The sequence below is a fragment of the Carassius auratus genome, chromosome 2, assembly GCF_003368295.1.
Source record: "Carassius auratus strain Wakin chromosome 2, ASM336829v1, whole genome shotgun sequence".
In the NCBI taxonomy this organism is placed as follows: Eukaryota; Metazoa; Chordata; class Actinopteri; order Cypriniformes; family Cyprinidae; genus Carassius; species Carassius auratus.
The window spans coordinates 29,163,998-29,178,192 of record NC_039244.1 but is presented as its reverse complement, the minus strand read 5'-3'; the positions used below and the strand labels follow the sequence as shown (position 1 = coordinate 29,178,192).

The 14,195-nt window shown below is 40.8% G+C and overlaps 1 protein-coding gene across 2 annotated transcripts in view; it reads right to left on the bottom strand.

Annotated features, from left to right (window-relative positions):
* LOC113039639 (voltage-dependent R-type calcium channel subunit alpha-1E-like) overlaps positions 1-14,195 on the bottom strand; it is a 109,613-nt gene that overhangs the window by 33,672 nt on the left and 61,746 nt on the right. For both annotated transcript variants that reach the window (XM_026197614.1, XM_026197607.1), the window contains exons 19-20: positions 1,962-2,699; positions 460-734 (exon numbers count right to left, since the gene is read on the bottom strand). In XM_026197614.1, the coding sequence (XP_026053399.1) occupies positions 460-734; positions 1,962-2,699 (1,013 nt within the window). The remainder of the gene's footprint in view (positions 1-459; positions 735-1,961; positions 2,700-14,195) is intronic.

Below are 14,195 nucleotides of genomic sequence, written 5' to 3'. Positions count from 1 at the left end.
ATAGTGTAAAAAAAAAAAAAAATGGTTCTCACAGTGCTTAATGCAAAAAGGCACTTAGCTTTTGGAGATTGGCACGTCCCGTGGCTTGACATGCTATATTTCAAATAATGCCTTTAAACATTACTTTGCTACTTCTTGCATGCTTTTTTTTTAAATTAAGAGACTGGAGTATTTGCAATAGTAAAAAAAACATAGGACAAGATTAAAAGTGACTTCATGGCATAGAGAGAAAAACTTTTTTAAGAGGATATTTTTCTTCACTATTTAAAAATACAGTTTTGCTTTGGTTCTATCCTCCAAAACAACTAGAAATTGGTATGATAAAATAGTAAATACTTTAGAAGAGAAATCCAGAGAAAACATACTCTGCACTGTAAAGAACCATTTAAACAAGATGAATGAATGGATGGATGGACAGACTGATGGATGGACAGATGGATGGATGCATGGATCAAATACCAGTCATTGGTGCCATTTCCAACAAAGGCTGGGTTGACATCTCTCGTTTAATGCTGGTTTCTGTCATACACTCATCCTGGTTCAGATAGCTGCCATTGTTCTCAATGTCTGAGACTTCCCCTGTCATGTACTTGGATTCTGATGTAAACTCTTCTTTGTCCCTCATAAATGGAGTTTCTTGGCTTTCTGCTTGATCCTTCATTCCAGTACAGACAGTCTGAAGCTCTTGAAGGCCAGATGCTTGGGAAATTCCTGTCGCATCACCCACAAACTCCCTAAAATACAAATGTACAGGTGTAAATGATTGATTTTATTAAATAACAAAAACATGTTTCATAACTTTGCTGTGTGTTGTGCCTAGAAAAACAACTTCAAGAAATGGAAAGCCAAGCTCAGTTACCTTATATATACCTTCATATATATATATATATATATGTGTGTGTGTGTGTGTGTGTGTGTGTGTGAGATTTATATATCGAGCATCGAGTTAGTTCAGTCAGGCCAGTCTTGACACCTATCACATGCGATCTTTTTAAATTCCCATTCTTTAGTGTCTCTTCCATCACATAGCTGCTTGCAATTAACTCCCTCCTCCAACCCCAAATCCACCAACTGAACCTGTAATCCAATCTAACTTTGTTCTTTCTTTGCAGTTTCTTCATTGGAAGCAGTCTCTATCACATTTTGTTTACAACTTATGTAATTGTGAATTGTAATTATGTATGCTTATAATGGTTCTGTTCTGTATCCCAGTGGGGTTTGTCTTGCTGCTCTCCCCGCTCTGTCCAAGCTTGGCTGCATGGACAGCCATGTGGAGTGTTGCCCAGAACATAACCATACCACCAACACTAACTGTATGCAATATAATTGTCATAAATATACTTGACGGAAGTGGTCGTGATTGAAATATATATATTGAGAAAACCCTTTTTAAAATCAAAATGATTTTTGTAAAACCAGTGGTCAAATGCAGTGTGGACTCTTACATTTCTGTGCAATTATATTCACTTGACTAGTGGCTGGTCTTTGTGTAAATGTCCAAAAAATGAAAAACTTTATGAATGTTTCGAAAATAAAATGTAAATGAAAATTAGTTAATATCAAGAAATGTTTCAAATTAATTGCTATTGTTTGAACAATTTGTAATTATGTAATCAATAAAAAACAACTGTAGTCTGATAATAAAGTATTTTAAAATGTAATATAATCAAGTACTTTTGGAATATGATTACATAATTCAGATTACGTGTAATCAGTTACTACCCAGCACTACTAATTACTGGTAGTTAACAAGTGGTTTCAAAGTTACTTATACTCAACAGAATGTATAAAGGGACCAAAATGAAGTGTTACCAACTAGGATTGTACCAGGATTGCAACATTTGTCAAAAATAGTAAGCTACATCCAAATAAGAATTTCACCAAACCACAACAATGAATGTAAACTAGCAACATAACTGAATGACTCACTAAATGAAAATAAACCACAATCGTGTTCTTACCGTTGGCATTCCTCCTGATTCTCATTTTGTTTGCCAGACAGGATCATTTCTGTTTCGTACATGTGCATCGAGTTTTTAGACTGTGTTTCCTCCATTTTATCCTCACCCTCTTCAGGCTGTTTCTCGCTGCACCCAATTTGCTGGTGATTCTCTGCATTTCTGGCCTCTGTTCTGGACTCTCGATGTCTGTGGCGTTTATGTCGCCCACCCTCTGCTACTCCGGCAGCAGCAGCAGCCCGAAACTTCCTTGCCACACGATGCTTCCTCTCTGTATTTGAATGATGGTTATTTGCACTCTGCCGCTCCTCTAGTCCTGATCCCATCAGGGGCAAGGGTTCAGATTCTGGAGGTTCAGGGAGTGGAATGGTTATAGACATGGGCGGCTCTGGCAGGGGCATCCCCACAGACATTGGTGATTCTGGCAAGTGTAAAGGGCTCGTCTCTGGGGATATGCTGCCCTGTTGGAGATGATCACTCACTGGAGTGTCTAACTGGTCTTCTGTGGTACTGCCAAACAACACCTCACGACTGGCTATCTGCCGACGTTTCCGCAGCTGGTTTGTCCGTTGCTCCCAGACAGAAACGTTTATCTTTTTGCGTCTTTCACGGCGGCCAGCAAAAGCATTGACAGGCTGCTCCTCTGCTGGTTTCCCAACAGGTTCCTCCTCTGCCTCTGCAGGAGATGGTCGTCCTCGGTGGATGGCACGCTTCCTGTACAGGTACGGTCTCCGTCTTCGTCTGCATGGACACGATACATCTCAGTCACAACATGTAAATAATTTGCAGCATGCAAAGTTCACAATTCACAAGGGTGTGTGATAAAAATCAGAAAATTAGAATAAAAACAATGGCTATTGATTAAGGCTAAATAAAACGTAATTCAAGAGAAAACCAGGGGGAAATTCTTGACTAATAAAATAAACAGACAAGAAAAAAAAGAGAGAGAGAAACAGAGTGCACAAAGATCTACATGTCAGCAGGTAATTTGGAATGCTGATGAGATGGACAGTGCAATGTTAATGGCAGACATGACAGATAAAAAGATACATAGACAGTTTTACTTACAATTATGCGTATTCTTTTGTTGTCCATGAAACCAAATAAATGATTAATTGAAAATAAGCCATTAGTGTATTTGCAGGCAGGACATACCAAACAATCCATATTGCTAAACTCCATACAAATCAATTCATAAGGCTAGAAATAGTTAAAAAGAGGTTCCCCTCAGGCAACTCGAGTTGGTTGGAACGCTTTGGGAACACGTCTTTGTGACCATGTTCTGAAGTGTGGAATCAGTCCAATAGAGAAGTGAGACAGCACAAGCGGGTTGATGTGAGCAACCAGGAACTGGCACAGTGCATGTTAGGTTTTGCTACTCAGTAAGTGTGCTGTGGTGTGTATGTGTTGTAAAAGCATTCAGTCAGTTAATATATCTTTGTTATTAAGACAGCAATAATGTCAAAGAGCAAAAACAAAAGTAAGTTGGTGCAATAGATTGTGTGTTCCTCCCTGCCGTCGGTTTCACATGGTCTTTGCATCATCTATTTGGGAGCATGTGAGGGAGATGACCGTCCTGATTGTGAGCAGCTGCCACTGCAGGTGCACCACTTCCCCCTGGCTCTTTTTGATGAGAGCGGCCAGGCCTGCGATCTTGCTGGTACCATTCCACTTTAGTACACCAAATTAAACTCTCTAGTTACAACAGACTCCTGTTCAGAGGAGCTGGCATCCTCAGCCTCGCTAATACCCCTGCGACCACCCATGCAGGCACAGTTGGCTCCGACAAGCTTAGTTCCCAGCTGTCGCTCGGCAATGGTACGGCACGCGAACACTCATCCCCTCAAGTAAAGGAACTAGAACCATCAAGTTGGATGTTCTCTGCCAGTTATTCGCTTCAGGGCACTGAAATGACTCCTCTAGCCATACCAGAGGCCAGCCCAGAGAGGTATTTCTGGCAGCGTGGAAACTTCTGCCAAATGTCTCACAAAGAGTCCTGCAGACTGTAGAGAGAGGCAACAGAATTCAGTTTGGCTCTCCCTCATTTTTTTTATCGGGGTTGTCCCCACAATAGAAGCAGTTTTAATAGCACAATAACGAGACTCTGGTAATGGAACAAGAAGTTGACACTCTCTTGAGGAAGAAGTACACAGAACACTTTCCTCCTCTTTCAAGAGAGTCTGAGTTCTACTGTCAATACTTTATTGTTCTGATGCAGGATGGGGGGTTGCGTCTGATCATAGATCTGCCTCTGCTGAATCGGGCTATCAAATGCTTTTGGTTTAAGATAAAACAGACTGTCTCAAATCAGGTTTGAAGACTGGTATATCATGATAGATCGCAAGGACGCATACTTCCACGTATTCATTTTTCCTCAGCACAGGAAGTTCCTGAGGTTTGCTTTCAGGGACGAAGCATACCAATATTCCACCTATTACTCTCACCCCACACTTTCATCAAGTGTGTGGATGCTGCTCTGGCTCCTCTGAGACTTAAGGGCATCCACATACAGAATAACATAATTGACTGGCTGATATTAGTACAACCTCAGCAGTAGGCATTTCGGCAGTGAGTTGCCATTCTCATTCCTATGAAGGAGCTGGGATTGAGGCTGAATGCCAAGGAAAGTCTGGTTTCTGCAGCACATAGGACCACTTTTCTTGGCATGATGTGGGATTCAACGATGATGCAGGCATGTCTGCCTCCTGCTCATTTCGAATTGATTCTCAAAGTCTTACATAGCCCAGTCATTCGCTGTCAAACAGTTTCAGAGATTGTAAGGTCTGATGGCAGTTGCATTCAACATGATACCCTTTGGCCTGCTGTACATGAGACCTTAGCAGTGGTGGCTTAGGACCAAGGGGTTTTCCCCAAGGGGCAACCCACTTTGCATGGTCAATGTCACGTGGCAATCCTTACATGCCTTAGACATGTTGAGGAAACCTTGGTTCCTGTCTTTATGCTTTTCCCCCGATTGCTTTGCTCCATGGGAGTTCTGGAGAGTGTACCCGGGGACAGGGTCTGTCTTCTGCTAGTAGCCCCATTCTGGAGTAACAGAATCTTTGGGTGTGGCTCTTAGCATTGGGTCTCTCAATTGAGATTGTTCAGACCATACTCTAGTCCAGAGCATCCGTCACGTGGAAAACAACATTTGAAGCCTGTAGTTATAATACATTATAAGGGGGTTCTTAAGGCATTATAATGAATGCATAATGCATTATAAAAAAAAATAAAAAATTTATATGTTAACAACAATAACAACAATTATAATACATCATAATACTTACGTATTTGTGGTTATAAGTTTAAGAGTATGATTATCTATATAACACACAATGAACACCATATTAAATCTACTTAATTTACAGTATAATGGACTGTATCATATCTTGACATTGTTTATTTAAGATCTGCACAGTATCTTACTACAGTTTGTGAGTTGCCAGATGTTGAGCGTTATAAGAGTGCTTCCTGTGGAGCTAATGTTAATTCAACAGCTGTCTAAAGGGTACCATCAAAATAATCAAACTGATATTACAATAAAAATAGTTCAAAGCAAATGTGTCATATTACACATTCACCTGATCTGATATCCGATCTTGTGGCTGTTTGAGATAAATTATTATTATTATTATTATTATTATTATTATTATTATTATTATTATTATAACTACTACTACTACTACTACTTATAAGTGGTCTTTGACCGCTTTAAGTAAAGTAGCATCAGAAAAATGGCAATACATGTGACTTATTATACATTAAAAATTAATTGTGTTATAAATCATCATACTCTTAAAAGCTATAACCACAAATAATTATTCACTATAATATATTAAAACTGTTCTTATGAATATTCATGAGATGATACAACATATTATACTTTTTTATTTTTTATAATGCATTATGCATTCATTATAATGCCTTAAGAATACCCTTATAATGTATTGTAAATACAGGCTTCATAGAAAGTTTTACTTGGAACCTTTTTATTTCTTGGTGCGGACAATGACTGCAAGAAACTGTCAACTGCTTAGTTAATGCAGTTCTGGAGTTTCAAGCTGAGTTAAAGCGTTTCATCCACTCTGAAGGTGTACATGGCGGCCATAGCTGCTTACCATGCCCCTTTGGGTGGTCAGTCATTGGAAATAAGCCTGTTTCTCTCTCTGTAGCACTTTAAGGCCGTGGCCAGCACAATGCACCAAGGTCCACTCGTGAGTCATGGGGGTGGTACTGAAGGACTCTGAACGCATTGAAGAGGTTTCACATAAGTTCCTAACCTTGAAGACATTCTTTCTCTACGCTAAATGCTCACTCAAGAGAATAGGGGAACTTCAGGCTCTTTCAATTTCAATTTAATTCAAGCTTATTTGTATAGCGCTTTTTACGATACAAATCATTACAAAGCAACTTTACATAAAATTATGTTTCTACAATATTTAGTAGTAGCTTATAAGTGGTTACTGTCAGTTTGTGTGCATATGAGAGGATTTTTCAGAAACATTTATACAGGACAAGTAGTCAGTCAGACGATGAACATTATTAACAGCAATTATTATATGATGCAATCACACTTGTAGCAATATTTGTCTTTTATGTTTGTTGATTCAGGATTAGCATCATCTGGGGTCCTCTGAGGGGTCAGCATCATCTCTTCTCAGGTGTTCTGGATCCAGACTGGAGTTTGTGTATATCTTAGTTACCACGGGATGTAAATCCCATGGGAAAACAGAGAAACAAATAGAGACATCATTAGCATAGCTTTGTTCCAACAAAGTAAAATTAGTTAGTTTAACCCAAGCTAAAGAATAAGAATGCACATTTGATCAGATGCAACTGCAGTCACGATTTAAGAGATGCATTATGCGAATTCTTGGTGAAAGAGAAGCGTTTTTAATCTAGATTTAAACAGAGAGTGTGTCTGAACCCCGAACATTATCAGGAAGGCTATTCTAGAGTTTGGGAGCCAAATGTGAAAAAGCTCTACCTCCTTTACTGGACTTTACTGACATTTACTGCTATCCTAGGAACTACCAAAAGCCAGCATTTTGTGACCTTAGGGAGCGTGATGGATTGTAATGTGGTATAAGGCTAGTTAGATATGCAGGAGCTAAACCATTTAGGGCCTTATAGGTAAGTAATAATAATTTGTAACTGATACGGAACTTAATAGGTAGCCAGTGCAGAGACTGAAAAAATTGGGGTAATATGGTCATATTTTCTTGACCTGGTAAGAACTCTAGCTGCTGCATTTTGGACTACCTGTAGCTTAAAGATGCAGGACAACCACCTAGAAGTGCATTACAATAGTCCAGTCTAGAGGTCATGAATGCATGAAGTAGCTTTTCTGCATCAGAAATAGTTAACATGTTTTGTAGCTTGGTAATGTTTCTAAGATGAAAGAATGAGGTTTTTGTAACATGGGAAATATGGTTAAGTTGCTCTTAAGTTGCTGTCTAATATAACACCCAGATTTTTGACTGTAGAGGAATTAACAATACATCCGTCTAGTTGCAAATTGTAATCTACAAGATTCTGTGTAATGTTTTTTTGGTCCAATACTTAATATCTCTGTCTTATCTGAATTTAATAGGAGAATTTTTAACACACTCTGTTAGCTTAGATAATTTAGAAGTTTCATCTGGTCTCTTTGAGATATATAGCTGAGTATCATCAGCATAACATGGAAAACTAATCCCAAATTTTCTAATAATATTACCAAGGGGCAACATATATATTGAAAATAGAAAGGGACCTAGGACGGATCCTTGTGGCACTCCATATTATATATGGCCCTGGTGGTCTATGCACAATAGCAAGAGCAAGAGATTCATTGGATTTATTTTGCATATCTGACAGTGTAACATTAATCATAAGTATTTCGAATGAGTTAAACCTGTATCCTGTTTTCTGGGTAACATTGAAAATATCACTATATTTTTGCAACACCTGGGAACAGACAGAGTCTTAATAGATTGGACAGCACAAGTACTTCTATCATTTGAGTGTGTAGAAGAAAAATCATCATAATAGTTATTTGAGAATTGGCTTACTAGTCATATGGAGGCTCTGTCAGTTTATCCCTAATGTCTGATGTTTGCCACGGGTATGGTTAGAGGCCAGGGTATATCCCTAAGGTGCCTACTTCTACGCTAGGGCCCATAGTGCTGCAGGCCTTCTGTCCTCCTCCCTTCCAGGAAGCTGACCAGGAGAAGCTGAATCTGCTCTGCACAGTGTTAGCACTGGACATTTATGATGTTCATAGAGCTGCCCTGTGGTGTATGGCAGATCAGTTGTTTGTTTGCTTTGGTCCACCTAAGAAGGGCTCGCTGGCGACCAAGCAAACCCAGAGTCGAGTCCAACTCACTTGCTTACTATGGCACCTACAGTATGGGAATCAGAGACCACTGAACCCAGACTATGACATCCTATAAGGTCTTATTCATGGGTGCTTCCTTGGAAGACTTTTGTAATGCGGTGGGCTGGTCCTGTCAGCACACATTCGTTTAGTTCTATAATCTAGAGCTGGCTTTGTAAGTATGATGAAGTGGGCATTCTCATTGCCATTCCCTTCCAACGCAGCTTGAGATCCCTGCAGGGAAATGTCTCATGTACTTTATGTAACCATGGTTCCCTTAAGAGAACAAGACACTGATCGCTCTGAAATACTTCCTGCATCCCTGTAGGTGCTTACTTCTTCTTGTCAGAAGCTAACATGCACTGTGCCTGGTGTACTATTAAGACTCCTGGTTGCTCCCTTGAACCCAGCTAGTGAAGTCTTGCTTCTCCATTGGACTGATTCCACATGTACTTTAGAATGTGGTCACACAGAGGTGTTTCCAAAATGTCCAACTTTTCAACTCATAATACCTAGATATTTGGGACTGGACAGCTACTGTACTAAATTGGGAACTAACTTTGAGATGTACTGTATTTGTCATTATGGAAGCAAATTTTATAATAAAACGAGAGTAACTAATCAATTGGATAAGTTTCTTCTTTGATCAATCCATTTTACGTTTTTGTCCAGATGTCACTCTACAGAGATCAGAACATACATTTCTTCTCTGAAGACAAAAGATGCACTGTTGTACTTATCTGACTACAATGTTAAATTGTAAAGCTTCTATTAACTAATATCTAATATTAGCAAATATAATAAAATAGTATAAAAAAAAAACTATTGGTGACCTACTATTCTTGAGAGTTTAGCACCAATTGAAAGTTATTTGAAAATTATAGGCAGTTGTGCTGAAATAGGGTTGGAACTGAAACCTGTAAGAAGGTAGATTGTTTACCAGGAGCAGGATCGACTATTCTTGTCCTACAAGTATAAAACGATGGTGGTGGAGCAGTATAAAGTTGTCAAACTCCACCTCTATAACCCTGAAGAATCTACTCTGTTTATGGCTTCCCCAAAACACATATAACATTACAAGACATCTGGCCACACTAGTGTTTTAGACTTGTGTTGAAACACCAAATACTTCAAATGCAGAGAACAATTCCAGTGCCACTTGTTACAGATACAATTCAATACAGTACAGCAGGGGTGGTCAAATCTGGCCCTCAGTGTCCACTATCCAGCATAGTTTAGGTTTCTGGGCAAGACTAGGAAGTCTATCAACATTTTAAATAACATACATCACAGAACAGTGAAGATTTGGACCATACGTGAGTAGTTCAGTGTTTTTTTTTTATTTTCACCTTTGCAACAGTAAGAGAGACTTTTAATGCCAAGTTATGATGCAGTTGTGGTCTCCACCATCAGTTCTCAATTAATGAAGCTACTTGGATGGAGTAGGGAAATGTCCTGAGCCCCAGAGCACCAGATATAGTTGACTATAATAGTGAAAAATTAATTTTGGTTTTAACAGCATTGCGAGGAAGAACAAACTTCATTAGAACCACGCAACTCCCCTAAATTACTACAAATAGTGCAGGCGTGCAGGGAAAGGGGGAGAGGGGGAGAGGGGGAGAGGTAGTTTTCTGGAGTGATATTACTGCGCCGTAGTCGAAGTCCTGCGAAGTGCTCTTCCGCCATACATTATAGTTATCATTTTTTATCCGCTTAGAAAATTGCCTCATTTTATTTTGTGTCACCATACTTACTCGTGTAACTACTCATTTAATGGTCTTTAAATAGGGGAAAAAATAGTGTTTTGTTGGCTTCTAAATTCATCCCTGTTTGGATCCTTAGGAATGGTGCTAAGCTAAATGCTAGCATAGTGGTGCTGCGCACTACAATGATTAAGTGCATGCACTGAGACAGGAGAGGTACATATCAACTCATCTAAGTTGAGGGAAGAACATAGTGGAATATGGAAAAACGGTGGTGTTTTCCTTTAAACTATCACTTAAATAAAGTTGCTCCCCTGGGTCTGTCCCTTGCCAAGATTGTATAAAACTGATCCGTGATCCGTTAAGACAAAACTGATCTAACAGAGTAGTACTACAATGGATTTATAGGTTATTTAGACTGATTGAAATCTAACATTTTCAGATGAGATTAATCATGTCACCTATATCAAGGAAAGGTTTGGACCCAAATTGAGCACTGAGAAAACTACTTTAGCATGTTTGCACTGCAAGAACTGAGAATGATTTTAGTTAGAGGAACATCATTTATGGGGACTAAATTAACTCCTACTTCAGAGTAGGATCTAACCCAGCATAATGGGAACTACCAGTGTCATAAATGTACATTGAATGGCCGGAAGCCAATAGAATACACTATTCACTGGAGGAATGGCAAAACAGGCAAAATGGCACTAGACAACAATTTCAGCTGTTTGCTGACTTCAAAATTCTTAGGTACATCACAGCTGCTCAAAGAACTCCAGTTACTCTAGAAGAATTGGTCCTGTAATAAGAATGTGTAAGTCACTTTGAATAAAATCATATACCAAGTTAATACTAATTATTTAATACTACCAGTCTTCTTCTAATGTATCACTCATACTGTACTTCTCACAGAAATGAAACTGAGGCCTCAATGGCCCAAGCTGCCACAACCTAAAGCAGTGAAGATACTTCAGAGATTTTTAGCCTTTGCAAATATTTACTGCATGGTCATCAGAAAGTGAAGTATTATTGTAGTCTCTTGGCCTATAAGAGGCAAACATAAGTGGAAATCCATGGACAGGGGCTGATACTAACAGCTTAATCACTGCACCAACACTAAAACACTCAAATCAATACCTGCCATTTGTATTTGTAACTGATGTCACATATTTTGGCATTGGTGTTGTATTGAAAACTATGGTGAAGGCCGCAGTAGTGGTTTAATGCCATCTGTCATTAGGAGCTTTGTTTTCATCAAAACTCAAGTTTTACCTCACTGCTACCTTTCAGCCAAGTACACCCAATACAATTTTGCAGCCAAATGTTGGCAAACATAAATGCATAAGATAGACAAATCAGCAGTCTTACACTCCCTAGTGTGCCACGCTCATTAATTGATTTTGCAGTGAATTTTAGGTTGCAGTCTTGCAATGTAACTACATATACAATGTCTGTCTACTAAAGATCCAGTAAAAGGACAGAAACTAATGCCATGATCAACACAGACTGATGTGAAATACTCAACACTTTCAAAGTCTTGGCTATAATGCATAATAGGCATGAAAATATGTCACAGATTGTGCAACACCATCTTACAAAATTAGCTTCAGCTATGGTTTGAAATACCTGCATACAATTTTCAAGTAATTCCAGAGCCCTTAATAAGCTGGTTCATGTTCATGTGTTTTTAATCAGGGTTGGAGTTACTCTCCAGGAGTAGGTCGCTATGTAAGACATGTTCCTGGATCAACATCTTTTGTTGATCCTGGATCAACATTACTGTCCAGAAATATAGACTTAACCCAAACCCTACCCCTAAACCTAACCCTACCCATAATTTATTCCTAAAATCAGAGGGAAATGATAAGTGAATAACAAGGATGTAGAAGGATCTTACCCTGACTGTAAGCCCAAAACTGACATTTCTTAAAAACGTATCCCTCGATTCTGATTGGTTGATTGTTGATCCAGAAACATGTTGTACAGTACTTGGTGAAATCACATTCACCTCCAGGAGCAGGGGTTTACACCATTGCATTAGACCTAGATCTAAAATTAATCAAATGAATGCACTGAACTCCTATAAATAAACTATCCATAAAATTATCTTACCAAAAGCCAAGATATTCAGATGTGAAACCATATAAAGGAATGGATACAGAGGCCAACAAAAATGCTGATTTATTTGTTTCATTTGACCTCCGCTCATTACTAACTCAGCGATTTTGCATTATATACATTTAAATCTAAATTCCACTGTCTGATTGTAACGATATACAAATCTCCATATTCATCGGGAAGAAGGAGGCGGGAACCGGCGCACAATCAAAACTCATTTTAATATTCAAAAGTAAATACAAAACGGCGCACCAGCCCCTCACGGACGACTGGTGCGCATAAATAAAAAGCAAACATAAAATAATGTCCCAGGCCTGGTCCTCTCTCGTCCTTCACGGTCGTCGCTCCAGTTTTATATCCTTCCATCTCCTACGTGGGACTCGATACTAGCGGTGGGGCTCAGGTGTAGCTCATCTCCAATCACTACACCTGGCCTCACTCCTCGTTCCCACGCCTCTCGGCCCCGCCCCACTCGCCACATACCCCCATCGCCCCTCGCAGGCCGGGGGGTACTCCCGAGACTGCGCTCTACTCCCCCCCCCCCCCTTCCCTCCGGGGGAGACCGCTCACGGGGACCTGCGGGAACCTGGGGGTAGGACAGACGAGGCGAGAGAAATGGAGATGGAAGGAGGAGCGACAGGGACGAGAGAGGGGAGAGAGGAAAAAAAAAAAAAAATCCGGTTCCCAGACGCACTGCTGCTCGGCCCTCCACCGGCTGGGTGATCTCCTCCGCGGTGCCCGGCGGTGGCACTGGACAGCCCTCGGCGGACGGCACGACACTCCTCCGCCGCCCGGTGGACGGCGACGGCTCCTCCGATTTTGGGCAGCGGCAGGAGTCCCCCGTTCCCTGCCCCTCCGGATTCCGTCACGGAGGCGGCAGGCTCCGGCCCCCTGGCGAACGGCGCCGACTCCTCCGCTCCCTCACGGACGGCAGCCGCCCCTCCTTGTCGTGGGCGGTCGGCAGCGAGCTCGCCCGTCCCCGGCAACTCGCTCCAGCCCACCGCCTCGAGCGTCCATGGCGGCACATACCTCGCCAGCTCGAGGGCACCGCGGATTCACCACAGCGGCGAGGGATCTTCAGCAGCGCGTCCCTCCTTCTCCCGGGCTTCGGCACCACTGTAACAAACAAATCTCCATATTCATCGGGAAGAAGGAGGCGGGAACCGGCGCACAATCAAAACTCATTTTAATATTCAAAAGTAAATACAAAACGGCGCACCAGCCCCTCACGGACGACTGGTGCGCATAAATAAAAACCAAAACATAAAATAATGTCCCAGGCCTGGTCCTCTCTCGTCCTTCACGGTCGTCGCTCCAGTTTTATATCCTTCCATCTCCTACGTGGGACTCGATACTAGCGGTGGGGCTCAGGTGTAGCTCATCTCCAATCACTACACCTGGCCTCACTCCTCGTTCCCACGCCTCTCGGCCCCGCCCCACTCGCCACACTGATATACTAAACTAAAGCTTGTAATCACTTTAATACCATATTGATTTTCTTCTATAAATCAACACTATTCCCCTGTGACGAAGGAACTTGAGTTTCCTAGCAACTAAAGATTAAAAAGTAACGAAAGGTTCAGTAGACTTGTTGCTTTAAATGAATGGTTGTTGTCATGATGTAAAGAACAGAAAATGCTATTTGTTAATAATTGGAATCGGAGCGGAGCTGCTCTCTGACAACATTTTCAGGACACTTTGCTCCATATGACTAGTAAGGACTTGCGTTTACTGACCTAATTAACTCTCTTGGAGTCAAGCAAAATGTCACCGGGCCCACTCATCGTTTTAATCATACACTAAATTTAATTATATTGCACTGAATCGATCTTACTGATACAGATATCGTTCCTCAAAGTGATGATGTTACAGACTATTTCCTTGTATCGTTCATGCTGCATATCACTGATATTAACTATATGTCTCAGCGTTACCGTCTGGGCAGAACTATTGTTCCAGCCACCAAAGACAGATTAGCAAATAACCTGCCTGATTTATCTCAACTGCTATTTGTACCCAAAAATACACATGAACTAGACGAAATGCCTGGCAACA